The sequence below is a fragment of the Brassica napus genome, chromosome C6 (genome assembly GCF_020379485.1).
Source record: "Brassica napus cultivar Da-Ae chromosome C6, Da-Ae, whole genome shotgun sequence".
Taxonomy (NCBI): Eukaryota; Viridiplantae; Streptophyta; class Magnoliopsida; order Brassicales; family Brassicaceae; genus Brassica; species Brassica napus.
In genome coordinates, this window is record NC_063449.1 from 25,469,385 (window position 1) to 25,489,229 (window position 19,845).

The window sequence follows — 19,845 nt, forward strand, 5'->3', positions numbered from 1 at the left end:
TCCTTTATTTTTCTTGCGCTGAAATTCCAGTATTAATGTATTATCAGGTTTGGGTTTAAAAAGACAGAATTTGCATGCTAACGGACGAATGCTGATTCTAACTGTGATTTCATTATTAGTTTCAGGATCTGCTATTAACGACCAGCTACACACATTTTTGTGACAATTTTCAGGATAACAAAAAGATGCAGTGGTGAAATGACAACAATTTAATTGGTCAGTTCGGTATGGGGTTATATTCATCATTCTCATTTTTATTGTTCTCCAGGGAGATTGATTTACGGTATTTGATGTTGAGTTAATTTTCTAGGTTATATTGGTATTGTTTCAGTTGGTTTTAAGCTATGTTTCAAGAACAGCGAATCAAGATGCTATTGATGCTGCTATATGGTTGGAATACTTGCTGACCCTAAAGAGGCAAGAGTTGGAATTTGAGAGATTCACTACTTCTGCTTCAATCCAGTCCACTTATATCGATAGTAATGGAGACTAGCACCGAGTAAGCAAAAGGAGCTCCAGAACAGGTACCTACGAACTGATTTTGTTTCACTGCACTTTAAGTTTTAGTACTGTATCTTCTCTTCAATGATTTAACCTGTAATACCTTTTTCTTTTGATGATATTCAGATTCTTGGTCTATGAAAGTGCAACACAAGAGCTGATCTGAGGAACATAGTCCAGTTAGCTGTTGCAAGACGACTCTACTTGAGAAAACAAAAAATAAGCTCTGGTGGTCTATGTGAATTCATTGATGTGTTGCCTATGTTTGGTCCTCCAAGACATGATAGTGCATACACCATTAGAAGAGCTTCAGACCTCGGTGTCAACATCCAGATGATCACTGGTTAATATTTGTGTATTTACTTCTCTCTTTGGCTCTAATCTTATGCTGTTTTGGTTTTCTTATAGGTGACCAACTTGCTATTTCCAAATAGACTCGACGTATGCTCGGTATGGGATCAAACATGTATCCATCAGCATCAGCTACTCTACTTGGCAATCACAAAGACGAAATCCTAGCTTCTGTTCCTGTGGAACAGTTGATTGAGAAAGTCGATGGCTTTGCTGCTGTCTTCCCAGATTAGCTAAGAGTTCTTTTTGTTCATAAACTTGCTCTTTCTCTCTACAACGATGTTTTCTATATTGTTTAGAGCCAGAGCACAAGTACAACATTGTGAAGAAGTTGCAAGAGTTGAAACATATATGTAGAATGACTGGTGATGGATACTCCTACTTTGAAGAGAGCCAATATTGGTATCGTTCCTGTTACTGATGCTACATAGGCTGCACGAGGCGCTTCTGATATTGTTCTCACCGAGCCTTGACTCAGTGTTATCATCAGCGCAGTTTAAACCACTCGAGACATTTTCCAAAGAATGAAGAACTATACAGTCAGTGCTCTCTTTTAAGCTAGAACTTTTACATTATCTTTTCTCTTCTCCAATCTCACTTTGTTTATCTAACAGATTTATTCAGTTTCAGTTACCATTTTCAGTTACAGGTAAGTAATCAACCTTGCATGTATTTGTGAACACCTTCAAATAATCTTCCTGTTTATGGCCTCTTTTTGTACCTCTTTCATAGTTTGAGTTCATGCTCATTACTTTAATATGGATTTTCAACTTTTTGCCATTTATGGTTTGATCTTTGCTATCTTGAACGATGGTGTGTTCTCTCTTTTAACAACTTCTCCCAAGTGCTTTAAATGAACACATAACTAACGTTGTTACTTGCTCAACATGAATAATCATGACTATCTCAAAGGAAAAAGTCGTGCATTCTCCTATAGCTGGAAAATCAAATAAATCTTTGCAACTGACATTGTCTTTACAGGCTACATGGCTTTAGTGACCATCGTTTTCTTGCTTAGAGAATCAACTTCTTCCTGGTATATATCTAAACATATAAAAAATCTCTCTCTCTTTGTTCAATCAACTTCTCCATCACACAAACATAACTCTTCTTTGTTCTTTTCCTTAGAGAACTTTCCACGTGAGAGACTTGAGAGGCAATGAACATGAAATGATGTCCGTTTTGTAATTACACTTCAGTATTGTGTGCCAAGATCTTAGATTCATCATTTGATCAAGAGGCATGTACTTTCCAGAACGACCTTCTGATAGCATAAGCGGTAAAGCATAAAAATGGTTTCGTTTCTGCTAGCCATTATTTACGGGTATGCTGTGCGCGAATATTTGTCTGCATTTCTTTAGAGGGTCTTCTCAATTCGCTATTGACTAGATGCATGCGTAGTCATCTCTGTGTTTCTGGCGACTGTACATCAAGAACTTGCGAGTCGAGTTCAATACAATTTTGTTTATTTGTAAATAATATTTGTGAAATACTCCACGTGTATTTTTCATGCAACTATGGGTCATTGTTTGTTATACTGTTGTTCAAAATTTAAGTGTCATTTATTCAGTGCCGACTTCTGAAAGTATTTTACATATGTATGGTTACTGTTTTTGCTTTTTTAGTTACAAATATTAATATGTTTTATACTAAATTCAACTTTATATTGTTACTCTGGATTTTATTTTTTTAAACAGGTAAGCTATAAACTTAAAATACGCTTGGACTCATACCTTAAGTGTGCTAACCAAATTCAACTTTGATGCTCTTACTTCTTTCCCCCTTCTTAGAATTTGCAAATTCAGTGGTCTCATCTGTTCATCAACCCATCAACTGACAAAGTGACCAACCCATCGCCATCTTAGAACATTGTAAGAAGCTTTATGCTAACGAACCTCATAGGATTGCGTAAATTATTATTTTATAAATCATATTGTTTTTGCTTTGTCGACAAAGCTGTTTGTCGTACATAGTATTTCCATGGGAAAAGAAAAGAGAAAACAATAATTTTCTTTAAATAAGGATTATGCAAACAAAAATGAAAGATAGACAAAATTATATTAAAAACATGCATGGATAAACACACGTAGCTGCTATGTTTAGTTGGTGACAACACATCTCCCTGGTAACTATTTCGAGAAAATATTTGTCTAACTTTATAACAAATCTAAAGGTTCATTGGTAAATTAAACCCTACAAACATATGGAAATGCGCATAATGCAATGAATTATTCTTCAGAATCCTAAAACAAGAACAAAGGTTAGAGAGAGTGTTTTAATATAAAACTATTTTAAAAGTTAAAATAACGAAATATATATATATATATATATGTAAGATTTAGTTATTACAAGAAAGTAAAATAATATTAATAAAGTTACCAGAGTATATATATATATATATATGTAAGATTTAGTTATACGTAAGATCGTCAATATTTTTAAACTCGACTTGGATAATTAACCAGATTATTTCTAGAGTTACCAGATCGACTGTTGCTAAACCGTGGATCAATAAAGTAATAAATTTTATTATATAGTTATATATTAATATAATATTATTAATCGTCTAAAATATTAGATAATATCAAAATCATGATTTATTTTAAAAATATTAATTGAAATTTTTACTTTTAATCTCAATTTTTATTTGCCATGAAAAATAAATTATTTAACTAACTTATTAATATCGAATTAGGACTTTCACCAAAAATTAAGATAAAAATAATTAAATAACAATTTGTTTTGAAAAAAATAATTTGAATCTTAAAAAGTTACATTACAAAGAAATTTTAATTGTTACCTCCAAACCATTATGTTAGAATTACTATAATCTCGCTTAAATCTAGCACAATTAATTACAATATTAATAATAATTACTATTTAATATGGAAATATACTAGCATATATATACATACGTCTCTTCCTAATTTCCAACTCATTCACAAAGCAAACAAAATAAAAAAGATGGCGATGGTTAATTATGTCCTCATTAACAAACACAAACCCTTCAAGGAACACTTGGAATGTATAAATCAAGCTTCTCTATTCCTGGAAACAGAACACGAGTTTTGGAGGTGAATCTCTAGAATTAGTTCTCGCAGATGTGTAGATTTGTGTTTATTTTAATTTTTTTTTATTAATATGGGCCATATTTATGTAAATTTGGGTAAGGGATTTAGGAATTATATTTTATAGCCCAGTTTTTAAATAATAGACATTTAAACTTCTTATATAAAAAAGTAAACAATACTATATTTTCTTCACCATTTTATGGTTGTTTTTTTCTGTGGTAAAAATAAAAACCACAAACAGAAATATATTATATATATTAAATAAATCAATATTTACAAAATATATTATTATCTTATTTAGTTTAGTCACATATAATATCTATAGTGTACAATATAAAAAATAATATAATTAATAATTATTCATATAAAACCAATGTTTAAAATTAAAATTTTCAATATTTTGTTAAATTTGTAAATTTTGTAAAAAAAAAAAAAGCAAGTGATAAAATATTTGATTAGTACAATTTCATAAAAAAAAACTGCAGAAGATATAAAATTTACAAAACAAAGTGCACAAGTTAAAAAAACAATTCGATATCATATTATGTACAAATAAAAAGTAATAATTTTTAAAACCATCTAATAATAATGTTTCGTTTGTGAAAAAAATCCAAAATTTAAAACAGTTTAAAAAAAAGATTTACATAATCAGTTACACATAGACAACCAAGTACTCATTCTGAGTACAAATCGTTTATTGGATATCCGTGTATTAGGATTTTAAAATTAAATAAATACCATTAGAATATTATAAATGTCCGCAGGGAGTTCGAGTCGGATCATTTTCGGTCCGGGTTAGTTAGTAGCAACCTAAAAATTCATAAATAAACTATGAATTTTAAATTTTCATTAAATAATTTATATAGAAATAATCTAAACCCGCGTGAGCACCCGTTATACCAACTCCATCATAATAAGTTGTTTAATAATTAACTTAAGAACCTAAAATAATAATGGAATGCACATAATCTATCCAAAGTAATTTTATATAGTATCTAAACATGGAATCGTTCATAATGAAATCTCCTACAGGTTTCACAATTTATATAAATATTTATTTACAAAACAATACTTATTTTAAAATTGAAATATCTTATTAAGAACAACTAAACAATATAATATAGTACAAACTAAAAGCTATTCGAATAAATAAATTGTGATTTTGATTGGTTAAAAATTGTGAAAATATTCAATCATAAAATAATACATTTATAACCAAAATATAAGAAGATTTTTCAATACGTGTGAAAATTTTAAAACATGCATTTTTTAGAACATTAATTTTATTGATAACAAACCGCCCGTAGCGCTGTAAAATCTCTACTCTTATTTAAAGAAAAGAAAAAATAATAACCTAGCGTAGACAGTTTTTTTTTTTGGGCATTAAAACTCAAATCACAAATGTGATGTGTTTTTTCTATTCTAAATTTTTTTTCATTGATACATGATCAATGCATGTTTGTACTGCTTTCTATGTATAAAATTCAGTGCGGCGGTAACACAATCACGGTACAAAAAGGTGTTATAACTACTTTTTACTCTGTCGCTGCTTACATGTATCTAGAGACCTGATATAATTAGCCTAGATATAATGATATGTCATTTGTTCCACTCCCACTGCAAAACGTAAAGTACTGAATGAATGATGAAACTCCCGGTGTCAATGAGTGGGTAGTATTTTTTATCCATCGCTTTATGCATTTTAGTTTATCAAATTTCTAATTTTTGATATAATCTTTTTAAATTTCAAATTTATCAATAAAAACGTTTGAGATTAAGGAAACAAAACGACAAGCTCCCAACGAGATGAAGACTAGCAGAATGGGGCTTACCAGTCTCACCCACATGCCCGTTCTGTTCCCGTTTGGACGAAACCAGAGATCATCTACTGCTCTCTTGCGAGTACAGTCAAGAGATTTGGAGGGAGGTACTTCTCAGATGCAGGCCGCCACACACAATTTTCACCAGCTGGGCAGAGCTCTTGTCTTGGATCAGAGCTACATCATCGAATAAGCTATCTACTCTAAGGAAGATAGCGGTTCATACATTATACCATCTATGGAAGCAGAGAAACAACCTGATTCACAATCAGACATCACTCACGGCTGCAACTGTGTTCCATGGAATGGACAAAGAGATAAGAAACATCATCTCAGCAAGAAGACTCAGAAAGCATTTGGGTCCTTTATTGTTATGTGGCTGAGATAATTGTTTTTTTGTAGGTTGAATTTTTAGTGATCCATCTTGTTTTTTTAGTTTATTTTGTTAAGATGGTTCAGACTTAAGATTTTTTTTGTAAAATCTTCTATTCATTATATGATATTTACGGTTTAGCAGAAAAAAGAGAGGAAAAGGCGATTATAATGAGGGTAGGTACTAATAAAGTATACCCGTTATTTGATAAAAAAAGTATACGTGCACTAAAGTGATCTTACAATACTAAAAGTTCTTAACTCTCAAAGGAGAAAGTGTCCACATAAGCACAGAAATTCCAGCCAATAAAATCATTTGAACATGCCATCTCATCTCAGGTAACAAACACGAATTAACTAATTACATTTGCAAGCGAAATCGATCTCTCTTCCCAAAAACCACTAATGCTAACTTTCGTTTGGGATCCAAGGAGTTTTGATCTCGAGCTTTAAATAACTTTACAATGCCTTTGTACTAAAGTTCAATTTCTCTTTCATCCTCTCATCTCACCATAATCTTCAATTGGATTAATCTAAGGCGACCTTTTGCATCCTCAAATCTCTTGCAATATAATATCACGAATATGTGGATCGTGACTCAGCAGGCGTGATTCTGACGATCCCTGGTGTAGATCCAAGCTCCACGACGTTAAGCCTTGATGAATCTGAGTCGTCGGATGTTAAACTCAAGAAGGCGCGAGCAGCCGTCAGTACTTATCGAGAAGCTAACGAGAGTTGTTGCAGACAGCTAAAGATTGAAGGAGAAGCGTTGCAGTGTTTCAGTGGAACAGAGAAAGAGATTGTTAAGATGATAAAGACACTTATGATGATGAACGTACAAGGCAAGCCACGTCTAGCCAATTTCTAGGTGATATTTCTCCTTTTCTTTGTTGCATTTTAATTTCTTAGTCCGACTGCAGCCGCTTCTCAACTTATGAATTGTGGTTTGAGCTAGAGAAGCAACACAAGCTCATACACGGCGTGTTTTCAGGTTTGAATCTTTCAAGATTCCAGTCTAAAATCACCTCAGCATCTTGATCCCAGATTTTATATTCTAAAATATTTCAATTGTGTTATTATATGGATTGTTACAGCCCTGTGATTCTGTTTTTTTTTTTTTTCATATTGACGTTTTGTTTACAGTATTGTGCAGTTTATCTGAAAATATCTGGAAATTGATTCATTTAGTTGTCCGGCATGAGACACATTTAAGAAAGTCACAGAGTCATCGGGGACTTTAATCTACTATGGGACAAAAATATGAAAAAAAATCTGGCCCATAGGACAAGGAAGTGGTTAATGACAATTTGCACCATTAATGAAATCAATATGAACCCTTGGATCAGAATTCTATGGGATATAACGTGAGCCGTCGGATCATTAGAAGAAAAGAGATCAATATTTACAAGAATGCCATTAATGAAACTTTCCCTTAAGCCGTTGGATCTTCTGTCTTTGTTTTAATCCTGGCCTTCGGATCTCACATCCAAACTCTTCTCTCTCGCCTGGGTCCCACAGATGCATTAATCCTTTTTCTTCTTCTTCATTTCTCCTACAACCATACTCAACTACCACGGAAATTCATTCTCCTCACCAACAAAAGCTTTCTTCTTCAACTTTTCATCCACAAACCTTCAACTCTGTTTCTTGGGGATTTTCGACAGGTTAGGACACCGTGAAACAGGTCATGTACGTCGTCCTTAGTTCTGAAATCGGTTGATAAGTGTAAACTCTCTCCTTCTCTCTCTCTTATGTTTCTCTCTCTCTCTCTCTCTCTCTCTCTCTCTCTCTCTCTCTCTCTCTCTCTCTCTCTCTCTCTCTCTCTCTCTCTCTCTCTCTCTCTCTCTCTTTATTGTTGTTTGTTTCAGTTTAGTCATATAAACTGTGTGTTAACCATATGAGTCAGATTATAAAGTTTTATATAATTTGGTTAAAGTATGAAGCATGATATTGTAGAATAAATCGTTTTTGTCTATGGTACAATAGGTACAACTAGGTACAACTCTAGTAAAATGGAAAGTAGTAAAACTGGCAGAACTAGTATTACTGATATTGTTCATCTGAAACATACCACTAGTAAACCTGGTAAAACTTGGAGTAACGCATTGAATAGATAGTATTGGTACCACTCGTATAATTTATAGTAGTCATGTGCAAAGTTGACATAGTATAACTGGTCTTACTAGTATAACTGATAACTACTATTACATGTAAACTAGTCTAATTGATAATATTAGTATAATAGAACTAACTAATAAATGATAATGTTGGTTTTTAGTCATTTTCAGGAACTATGGATAGTAATGGGTCTGTGGTGATACATTTTGAACATGGTGAAGAGCAACATATTTCTACACTAGTGATGAAAGGAAGATATGAGGAGATTACTTATTCTCAGTTGGTTGATAGAGTAGCCAAGAAAATGAAGATCGATGTAGTTGAGACGAAGCTTGAGTTGAGTTACTTTCCGCTGGTATTTAATAATAAGAGGCCTTGTTATATCTTGGATGATGAAGATGTTTTAGGATATTTAATGAAGGTAGATAAGAAAAACCGATGTAGTGTCTTGCGTGTGGAGCTTAAGGAAATCGTCGCAGAAAATCAGAGCAACGAGATGTTTTCTATGAATGAGGAAAATCTGAGTGATGCCAGAGCTAATGATGGCATGGTTGGAGTTGGAGAGTTGGAAATTGTTCCTCATATTTAGGAGGATGAGTTTGAGCATGAGAAAATTAGTGAAGAGGGTGATGAAATGGATGATAGGGAGGAGTTGCCGGCTGTTACAGCAGTTGAACCTCCTGTTGTCAATTCAGAGTGGGATGATGGCATTGATATTAGTTTTCATCAAGAATTTGCGACTAGAGAAGAAGTGAGGGATTTAGTGGACAAAGGTGTGCATTCCAATTGTTTTCAGGTTGATATAAAGAATTCGAATCCTCGGGTTTACATATTGAAATGTCGTGGGGCTGGATGCAGATGGTATTTACGAGCTGCAAAGCTGAAGAACTCTGATTTTTTCTCTATCAGAACGTATAGAAAGATGCATACGTGCTCTCGTGGAGATGCAAGTGTCATGAAGAAGAAGAAAAGAGGCACGCCAAGCTTGGTCGCATCAGTGGTGCACTCTGATTATCCCGGCAAATACAAGACTCCGGATCCAAAGACTCTCATAGATTTGGTGCAGAACAGACTGGGTGTTAAGGTTTCATATTCTACGGCTTTGAGAGGGAAAAATAAATCTTTGAGTGATTTGCGTGGCAACCCGGAGGAGAGTTTTGCTAGGCTGCCATCTTACTTGCACATGCTACAAAAGATGAATCCTGATACCATTACACGATTAGAAGTGGATGAGAAGAACCAGTTTAAGTATATGTTCTTTGCGCTCGGAGCTTGCATCGAAGGGTTCAAGGCGATGAGGCAAGTGATAATAATGGATGGAACTCACCTGAAGGGTGTGTACAAAGGAGTGCTTCTCATTGCCACTGCTCAGGATCCAGATCATCATCATTATCCCCTTGCTTTTGCGGTAGTAGATGGTGAGAAAAATGCAAGTTGGGAGTGGTTTTTAACTATATTAAAAACTTTGATACCAGATGATCCTCAACTTGTATTTTGTACTGATAGAAACCAAAGCATCATCAAGAAAGTACACGAGGTATACCCATTGGCGATCCATGGATATTGCAATTATCACTTGTCTAATAATGTCAGCGGAGCTTGCAGCAATGTTAACAAGAAAGGGGTTGCCAAAAAATTTAGAGATATTGCTGGTATTTACAGTGAGGTGGAGTTCAGAAAATGCTACAACGATTTCAGGAAAATGTATCCTCAAGCGGCCGAGTATCTAGATGACAGTGTTCATGAGACAAAATGGGCAAGATGTAAATTTCCGGGAGAAAGGTACAACATAGACACAACCAACACTGTTGAATCTATCAATGGTGTTTTGAAGGAACCAAGGAAATATGCGTTGTTGCCAATGCTTGATGTGATCGTGGAAAAGATAACGAAATGGTTCAACAAATACCGTCTATTATCTCTACGCGTACCAGAGAGGCAGATACTAATCCCACATGTACATGGGATATTGCATCACATATATCCTACGGCTAAAAAGCTGAAGGTGACCGAGCTAAATACATTTGAAGGTCACTACAATGTGCTTGGCGAGGATGGTCATGGTTATTTGGTTGATTTGAGCAACAGAACATGCTATTGTAGGTATTTTGATATTGATCGGTATCCTTGTGTGCATGCACTTGCTGCCATCATGGCGCGTGGAGAAATGAATGAACATTATTGTTTTAGGTATTACTGGATGGAGCAGTGGACTTTGGCATATTACAGGACAATATATCCAATGCCTCATCATTCAACATGGGAAAGTTCTGAAATTCCTGAGGAAATCCGATCTCAGGTTGTCTTCCCTCCGTATGTGGAGAAAAAAAAAGGAAGACTACAACTTACTAGATTCCCGTCTGCCGGAGAATATCGGAGGAAGAGAAAGAAGAAGTTTCCACCATTGATTGGTGAAAACGAAGAAAGTGGCAGTGATTGCAGTGGCAGTGATTGCAGTGGCAGTGATAGCAATAGCGGTGGTAGTGACAGCAGTGACAGCAGTGGTAGCAAGGGAAATGGGGACGAGGGAGGTGACAACGAATGAAATGATGAATGAGTCTTACTTGTTAACTTGTTATGGAACTTGCTTATGTGTTGTGGAACATATTTATGTGTTGTAGAATTTATTTATGCGTTGTGTTGTTTCAATCAGGTAAAACTTCATAAACAAAACACTCATATTTATGTGTTGTCATACTGGTACAACTAGTAAAACTAAAATAAGTTCTACTGGTATAACTAGTACAACTATGTCTAGTTTACTAAAATAGGTTCTACTAGTATAACTAGTACAACTATGCATGTTCTGAAATTTAAATATTCTTTTGGGCTTTTCCTATTTATAAAACAATCAAATAGTCTAATTTTTAAGTGTTTGGATAGGTTTCTTTGTGTTTTGTATTGGATTTTTTTTTTTTTGGATTTCTAACTCCATCACAAAAGTTTGCTTGATCTACCTTATACTTTTAAGGTTTGTTTACTTGTTTGTCCACATATTTTTTGTAAAACATACGTGACAAGTATTTTAACAATACTGATGCTTTCATTGTATCTGGGCAAACAAATGTAAACATAAATAAATGGTACAACTTAGATAATGGTATTTTTTCTTTGGTACAACTAATATTTTCAGGTTTCACTGCCAAAGTACAACTCTGTACAAACTAGTATAACTGAATAACTAGTACAACTTTGTCCAGGACAGTATTTTTATATATAAAGTAGACTTTTTCCCTTCTTCCGACAAGTGGCAGGGGGGTTTGCTGCCACGTGTCATCTTTTTGTCTTTTTACATTTTAGATCCTTCTTCTTTTAGATTATTGCAATTTGGTTCACTATTTTCTAATTATACATTATCTAATCCTTCTCACACTAACCATCATCATTTGAATTTTGCTAATATATTTTAATCTATTTTATTGTTCAAAAAATTGCAAAACGAATAAAGAAATAAGTAAAAAATATAAATGTACTTTAAATATTTAATTTATTTGCAGCTAAAAATAACATAAACTTTCGTTATTTTATTATTTTTTACTATTTTCTATTATTTCATTTACAACTATCTATTTATCTTCATATTAACCAAACTAAAGCAGAACACATAATTTAAACATAAAACCACCATAATCCCAGAGAAAAAAAAAGCCAAAGAAACACTAACTCAATAAAGGTCCAGAGCTCAAAGGCGATCAAGAACGAAAACTAACTTACCCCACTTTATCATAGAGTATCTTGGCCAGAACAATCAAAAGTAGGTAAAATGTAGAAATATAATCTTCAGATAAAGCAATCCCTCGAACACAAATGAGCGTGATCAAGGACCAATGCAAAGAACCAAGAAAGCGGATTAGAGTAAGAATAATCAACAGAAGGCCAAAATCACCACGAAGCAGGAAGAGACATACATAACAAACGATAAGCACAACCACCAGCTAAGAGGTAAGAAGCATCTCACAAACTAAACAAGCACAAACAAGACGCCTATGCCGGGGAAGAACCACAAAATTCTGGATAGAAGGGACCAAAGCTCCAAGAGTCTAATATCACACATTTATACTAAGGGAAGAAGAGAACAACATGAGTGAGGGAGAAATGAAGCCAACCCCCGAGAAACATGAGTCCAGACTTGAGACCAGAAACAATCTTCCAAATCTACAGAGCATACTCGGAGGAGAACACTATCCAAACCTAGAGTGGCAAACATGGCGAAAGAGAGAGAGAGTCACAGAGACGCAAGCAAGGTTGAAAGCTGCAACGAGATGAAAGAACATAGCTGGAAGGGTAGACAAAACGAAATCATCAAATCGTGGAGCCGTCCTCGAGCTATAGAAGTCAGATCACCAAAAACCATATCTTGAAAACCAAGACGAGGGGGGAGTAACAATGGTAAGCCGACGACGAGGAAAACAACTTCAAAGACGACTAAACTCTGACCCAACCCAAAGAGATGCAGTTCCTAACATCAGCTAAAATCTAAGGAAGAAGAGGAGCATCCAATATTGCATGGAGTAGCCTAAAATGATGCGAGAAACAACCGCACAACTGGGAACTCCTAAACCCGATCTACAATAAATACCAGAAATCTCAAGGTGAAGAAGGCGATAAAGAACAAGAGCATGAGGTGAGTCTTTTTTGGTGATGATGAGAAACACCGCATACCAGAAACGTAAAGAAAATACATAGATATTGAAGGCTCAATGTAAAAATATGGGAAAAAACGAAAACATCTTGAAAGTTATAATGTTCAAAAATATAAAAAAAATTAAAAGAAAATTTTGACGCTGAAACCGTAAATCTTAGAATCAACAAATGCATAAACGCAAAGTTATTGAAATTCAATATATTTTTATATTAGAGGCTCACTTCACTGCTAACAAATACTATACAGACAAAACACATTATTAAAAAAACAAAGACAAAATATATTAACATATCACTATTACTACTACATAACACAATAAAAACACCAAATAACATTCTTAACAAATAAAAGTGATCACATAATTACATTATCCAAAAAATCATAATTTTAACAACAATAAAACAATATTCCGCGCGAAGCGCGGACACTCCCCTAGTAACTAATAAACTAGTACAACTTTGTAGAAACCAGTATAACTAAATAAATAATACAATTTTGTGTGCATAATGTGTTTCAGATAAGTGGATTCCCAGATAAGTCCTACATGTTTTAATTCAACACTAGTTAACTAGTTTTTCTAGTTGTACTAATTTTATATTTTTGGGCATAGTTGATGCAGTTTTACTTGTTCTAGTTTCCCACCTGTAAATGCAACCTATTCAACCACCAAATCAATTACACACATACAAGTTTGGATTTAGGTTTTAAAACACACACACATACAAGTTTTAAGTTTTAAAACACACACATACAAGTTTTAGGTTTTAAAACACACACATACAAGTTTGGATTTAGGCTTTAAAACAAACACAAACAGGTTCCAAAAACAACAACATAGTTTAGCACTTCCACAAATCAGTTTGGCGTAAAAGGAGACCTCAACAAATGAGAACGCTTGGACACCCTCTTTGGCATCTCATCAACTCCAACCGAAGCTGCCTCCTCTAAAGCATCATCAACTCCAACCGAAGCTGCCTCCTCTAAAGCAACATCAACTCCAACCTCACGTTCCTTCTCCAAAGCATCATCATCATCTACAACCTCATTTGTCTTATCCGCAGCAGCTTTTTCCGCAGCAGCCTTCTCAAATCTCTCTGCAGTGTCTGCCATAATTTGAAGTGTAGATTGCTCATCTCCATCATCATCAAATCTCTCTTCAGTATCTACATTGAACAAAAATACATCCTGACTTAGATCATCATCATTTAAAATATAATTTGAACTTATATGTTATCATGACTTACCTTGCATCAACTTCTCAGCCTCTGCCTCGATCTGTTTCTCACCATCTTTCTCAGCCTCTTCCTCATCACCATCCTTCTCAGCCTCTGCCGCATCACCATCCTTGTCACCATTGTCCTCGCCCTCCTTATCACCCTTATAATCATCCAAGCCCTGCTTCTCAGCCTCTTCATCACCCTCATTATCACCATGCTTCTCAGTCTCTTCATCACCCTCATTATCACCATGCATCTCAGTCTCTTCATCACCCTCCTTATCACCATGCATCTCAGCCTCTTCATCACCATCCTTATCTCTTCTTCTCCCTCCGGAAGCATATCCGGTTTCAGCTTCACCAAACTGGAATGGCCAACTTTCTCTCTGAATCTTGTCTTGTTCCAACTCCTTCACTCTTGCTGCTAGAAGACGAATTGTTTCGTCTCTCAATGCAAATCCATCGTCCATTCTTTTGTTCAACTTCAACTCTAATTCTCTTAAGCTTTCACGACCTGCCTCGCCCCCTGCCTCGCCCCCTGCCTCGCCTCTTGTCTCGCCCCCTGCCTCAACTCCTGCCTCGCCTCCTGCCTCGCCCCCTGCCTAGCCCCCTGCCTCGCCTTCTGCTTGCTCTTGTTGCTCTCGGGTTCTCACATCCATCTTGAATAGATCCGGCCAGGAAATATTACTCCCTGGTTCTAGTAGGATCTTGTTCCAACTGTCAACAGCTATGTCTGGCGTATCCGAATCATCTATCAGCTCCAAGTCTTCATAAGTCCCTTCATCCATTATTTCATACAAAAGGTCTGCTTCATATCCTTGTGGTTCCAAAATACTGATAATCTCCTGAAATATGACCAACAACAAATTACACATTTAATTAACTATGAACTTGAAGAAAATGACATAAACAACACTTTAAAAAATTATAAGCTTTTACCTTTGTGTTTCCTAGCGTCCGATAAATCATGTCAAGTGGAAATCCTGTTGTTCCGGTCCTCTTGAACTTCCATTTGCACATTCTTGGACAACCATCAGGACAGTTTGGAACAGGCTCTCTGAATCTATCTCTAAGGACATGAATACATTCAAATGCTAATATATGCACATCATTTCACACAATCACATTAGTTATATTATAACAAATATGCTTATGAAAAATACAATTCATATACCTCCAAAGGGTTGATAAACCCAGGAAATACCCACTGTGCCTTCTCTGGGATCCCATCACGAAACTGATCCCTCACATGAAAAATCTCCTTCATGCAATCATCAAATGTGTAACGGCCCCATGGAAATTCGGTGCAAAACTCCAGATCTTCTGCTGCTTGGAGAATGAAATACTCAATGAAGTATCCTCCTTTTGACCTTCCTCTTAAAACTCTAGCCAAAAAGTAAAGAACCGCCATCCTCAGACGATCGCCACTACCATCAAACTTCATCTTCTGAAGTTTCTCTAAGACATCCGCTTCTGTCACTTGCAGACCCTTTTCCTTCCCATCCTTTGTCTTCTTTACCTTAAAATACTTTCTCGCAAACTTCATGCTCCCTATGCTCGGATAGTTTTCTGGATATGAATGGCAGTATAAACCAGAGAGGAGGCTACGTTCCCTGATGGAGTATCTAATTGGAACACCGTTTACCCCAAACCAAGCTTGTCGACCCTTTCCTGTATGCATAGTACGAAGTAGCAACATCCACAATCCCATCACTTTTCTTGTTGGGGTACAATCCATGTGGAATATATGCTTGAACTGAGGATGATCCTGAAACCAACTCTTCTCTGAGGCCTCTAACTTTTTAATCGTCTTCAGAAAATCGTGTTGATGGCACCTTGAGGAGAGCTTGCAACCCTTTCCATAGTCGCTCGGTTTGAAGAAAAAACCAGCAGGTCTGGCAGCTTCTACGGTCATATCATCCCTCTCAACCTGAAAAACACAAACAAAATACACTGAATAAATAACTGAGTTATACATCACAAAATCACTTAGTTGTACCAGTTACACTAATTAAATGAAAAATAATATTACTAGTTCTACCAGCAACCCTAGTTATACAACGACAACACCATCTCATTAAATAGTTATACAAAATACTTCTCTAGTTATACCAGTAAGACTACGTATAAGAAGCGTAGTTGTACCAGTTATATTACTTATACAAAAAGTGGTTTTACTAGTTATCTTAAATCTGTTTACAACATATTATTACCTGTTGAACTAGTTTCATTCTTTTAGTTGTACTAGTAATTCAATACTCAGTTGTATTAGTTAGACTAATTATACTTTTCATAGTTATACTAGTTATATTAGTTATAAGAAGTGTGGTTGTACTAGTTATACTATTTCCATTGATTCTGTTTTACAACATATTATTACCAGTTGAACTAGTTTCATTCTTTTAGTTGTACTAGTTATTCAATACTCAGGTGTATTAGTTAAACTAATTATACTTTTGATAGTTGTACCAGTTATATTATTTATAAGAAGTGTGGTTGTACTAGTTATACTAGTTCCATTGATTCTGTTTACAACATATTATTACCAGTTGAACTAGTTTTATTCTTTTAGTTGTACTAGTTACACTACTTATATAATTACTACATATTTCTTAGTTCAATGCTATCATAAATAATTCTAAAACCATTTTAAATTGACTTGTTTACCGTTCTTGGAGCGTCATTATCAACGGCAACCTCGGGTGCGTTTAAATCTCTGTTGTTAGATCCAATCTCCTCACCGTTCTGCTCGTCTACATGTGAAGGACTCCTTGTGGAAGAGCCTGAGGTTACTCGAGGTTGTTGTTGATTCTCGGCCTCACTCGCTGCATGAGTTGGCGTTGGTGATTTTTGTGGCTGACTCGGAATCACTGGGCGTGGTGTACCCTCGCTATCGCCCTGAGAAGGCAATTCTGCTGCTGGTGTGGGGGCATGAACGCCTTGATGCTCCGGTGGAGATGCTGCGGTTTCTCTCACACGGTTCCGAGTCCTCTTGGTTGGATTCGACGAGGACCCACCGTCCAGACCACTGTCTCGCTTCCTCTTCTTCTCTGTGGTTTCACTCCTCTTCGCCGCTTCTCTCTTTTTCTTAATGGCGGCTCTCCTTTTCGCTGCCGCTCCTTTTCTTCTTTTCACGTCGGCGTTCTTCTTCTTCTCCGACGCTTCCGCTTTTTCTTTCATCTTGGCGACCCGAGTTTTTGAAGACATTGCACACACGAAATTGGATACGAAATTAGAGATGGAGATTGTTGTTTAGAGATGATTGTGCTTGAATCTAAGTTTGATTAGAGATGCGAGTTTAAAATCGTGGTGGTTATGGGAGAGAGAGTTTGAAATCGTGAGTGGGGAAAGATGAAATTGGGAATTTAGGGTTTTCAAGTTGGGCCGGGTTGGGTTAATGGGTTTCGGGGATTGGGTTTGTAAATAAGTTGAAGTTTCTTGGTTACTTAGTCTTTTTCCCCTATTTTTGATTTTTTTTTTTAAATTTTAAACAAAAATACACATGGGTCCATAATAGATTTTTTTGAACCCTTTTGTCCCTTCCCAGAATTTGATCCGTCATCGGGGCTTGGAATTCACAGCTAGCAAGTAGCAAGGAAAACTAAAGGAAACATTTTGTACTGAGGCTTTTACTCATACCAAATATTTTATACTGTTTATCTTATACTCCCTCCGTTTCGGATGATCTATGTTTTAGAAAAAAAATTGTTTCTAAAAGATCTATATTTTACTTTTTCAATGCATGTAATAATAGCAAATTGTAAATTTTAAAGATATTAATTGTATTTACTGATCTTTGATTGGTTAAAAATCATAGAAAATAACTAAACACGGAAAAATGTGTTTATTGTGAAAATTTACGTATTTTTTTAATAGGTGTGAAAACTCTAGAATATACATTATTTTGAAACAGAGAGAGTATTTATTTGCAAGGGTTCAGACTATAAGACAAGGGTATGTTTAAATATTCGTCAAACTTAAGAGGTGGATGGATAATATGGTTTTTAATCCTTGCTAGCTGTGGTATGTTGAATTGGAGATGATGTTTTCAAGCGAGTTGCGGCCTAAAAGGGATCTATTTAGTAAGATGAATATCCTAATTTTAATATAAGTGCAACATGTTTGTGTTTAATATTCCCCAACAGTTCTGACCTCTCTTCCCCGTTTTGTATCAGGTGCATTAATGTTTTAGATTTATTGGGCACATGAAACTCATCGATGAGCATCATCTCCAGCAACGTCCAGTCCTTGACATGATCACGGGGAAGGAGATTGTTGGTACACGTACAACCTAAAGAGTAAGCAAATTGTATTCCATATTACCACCCAACTTCGTAAAGCTTCCATATTAATTTACTCACTCACCATTGAATGACCAAATGCAAGGGCTCAATAGTATATCATGTTTATCCCGGCTGTCTGTAATTGCTTTTAGTTGTTAGCCACTCATTACAACTTCACTGCTTCTGTCATTTTTCCCGTCCTAACCTTTGGATTGTTCCTATGTCGTCCCAATGTCCAAACTCACAGGGAAGGTCTGGTTCAGCTCAATGTCTTCCTCCAGATTCCAGAGTATTCATTGACAACGAGGTCAGCCGACCCATTCAGTATCTATCTTGGTCCGTGCTTCTGCTTTAAAAACTTTCCAATGTCTTCCTTCCACCTGAACAATATATCGTGTTGTAGGCTAGCTGTGCATCCTAACGCGTCTGAACTGGTGAACACATCGAAGATAACGAAGATTGAAACCCTCACAATTGGTGCGATAGTCACCTTCATCAACAATGAATCCGTTCAGGTGCAGCCACATTTTACTCCCGCCTGAATAGTATACTTACACCCTAATTGCTTAAATTTTTTTTTTGCTCTAATAAATGTTGAATGCTTTTTCCTACTGCACAGAGACAGTTGACGATGTCGAAAGAAATCCCGGGTGGTATGGCCAACATCGTTGATGTGAGAATGTTACCGGGGTTGTGAAGTAATGTAACTCACACAGTTACACTGACGAACCTCAATCTACTATTCTGATGTTGCAAAGTATTTTTAGTTCACCAACTCCTCTCTGTTTTTTTTGGTAAAACATTTCAGTTATAATTACAGGTTCCGTGCTGAGATATATGTGTACGACAGTGGTGACAAAGCCAGCTTCGTACTCCTTGGAGATGCAGGCACTGAACGTACCAGAAGACAAGCTTCTGACTTACTCGACAATTACTTGGGAGGTATCTTAAATTGTGCTTAAACTTCACCTCCCCCCACCTAGTCAAACTCACGTATAGTATTAGTGAGTTATATATCTCAGGCTAATGGAGAGTTGGTTGGTGAGGAAGAGGTTCCAACTCCGCAATGTTTGGTTGATGCTAGCGGCCAGTCACACAAGTTCAGGGTCAAAGTTATCCCTTGAAATTTTAAATCCAAAAGGCAGACCATCATAGTCACCAAAGTTGTTTGTCCTGCGCTCCTTCCACCTCGGAAAACGACAGTGGACAATCCAAGCCAGGCGCTAGATGTGGATCACCGCCTCTCTCCAGTCAGTGATGCTGCTAACTCTACCGAAGGTTCAAGAAGCTTGGGAGATTTACTGGTGAGGCAAATTCATCAACCAAGGAGAGGGAGAGGAACGCAGAGAAGGAAGACAAATGTCCTAGGCGTAGCACCTAATAAGAGACCTCCCTGCCTCCACGTACTCACTAAATTGCCGCTTTATGTCACCATTGGAACATTTATTTCATATGTTGCTATGACAAT

At 35.9% G+C, this 19,845-nt stretch overlaps 2 protein-coding genes and 1 long non-coding RNA gene across 3 annotated transcripts; 2 read left to right on the forward strand and 1 right to left on the reverse strand.

Annotated features, from left to right (window-relative positions):
- The first annotated feature begins 7,413 nt into the window (after positions 1–7,413).
- Positions 7,414–11,890, forward strand: LOC125588883. The gene is made up of 2 exons (XM_048760815.1): positions 7,414–7,840; positions 8,394–11,890. The coding sequence occupies exon 2, from the start codon at positions 8,868–8,870 to the stop codon at positions 10,776–10,778; it is 1,911 nt and encodes a 636-aa protein (XP_048616772.1). The 5' UTR covers positions 7,414–7,840; positions 8,394–8,867; the 3' UTR covers positions 10,779–11,890.
- A 1,843-nt stretch (positions 11,891–13,733) lies between these two features.
- Positions 13,734–14,564, reverse strand: LOC125588432 (30 kDa salivary gland allergen Aed a 3-like). Its single transcript, XM_048759771.1, has 2 exons — positions 14,123–14,564; positions 13,734–14,041 (listed from the first exon to the last, which is right to left on the reverse strand). Exons 1-2 carry the CDS (start codon positions 14,562–14,564, stop codon positions 13,734–13,736), a joined length of 750 nt encoding a protein of 249 aa, XP_048615728.1.
- A 3,275-nt stretch (positions 14,565–17,839) lies between these two features.
- Positions 17,840–18,690, forward strand: LOC125588884. The gene is made up of 3 exons (XR_007325095.1): positions 17,840–18,176; positions 18,270–18,392; positions 18,625–18,690. It is a non-coding gene; the product is annotated as an uncharacterized LOC125588884 (long non-coding RNA).
- The last annotated feature ends 1,155 nt before the right edge of the window (positions 18,691–19,845 follow it).

Excerpts from the sequence above, each read along its gene's own strand:
- LOC125588883 (XM_048760815.1), top strand. The coding sequence starts at position 8,868 with ATGGATGATAGGGAGGAGTTGCCGGCTGTTACAGCAGTTGAACCTCCT.
- LOC125588432 (XM_048759771.1), bottom strand. The coding sequence starts at position 14,564 with ATGGACGATGGATTTGCATTGAGAGACGAAACAATTCGTCTTCTAGCA. Across the intron at positions 14,042-14,122 it reads GGCTGAGAAGTTGATGCAAG|ATACTGAAGAGAGATTTGAT; the intron begins GTAAGTCATGAT and ends TGTTCAATGTAG.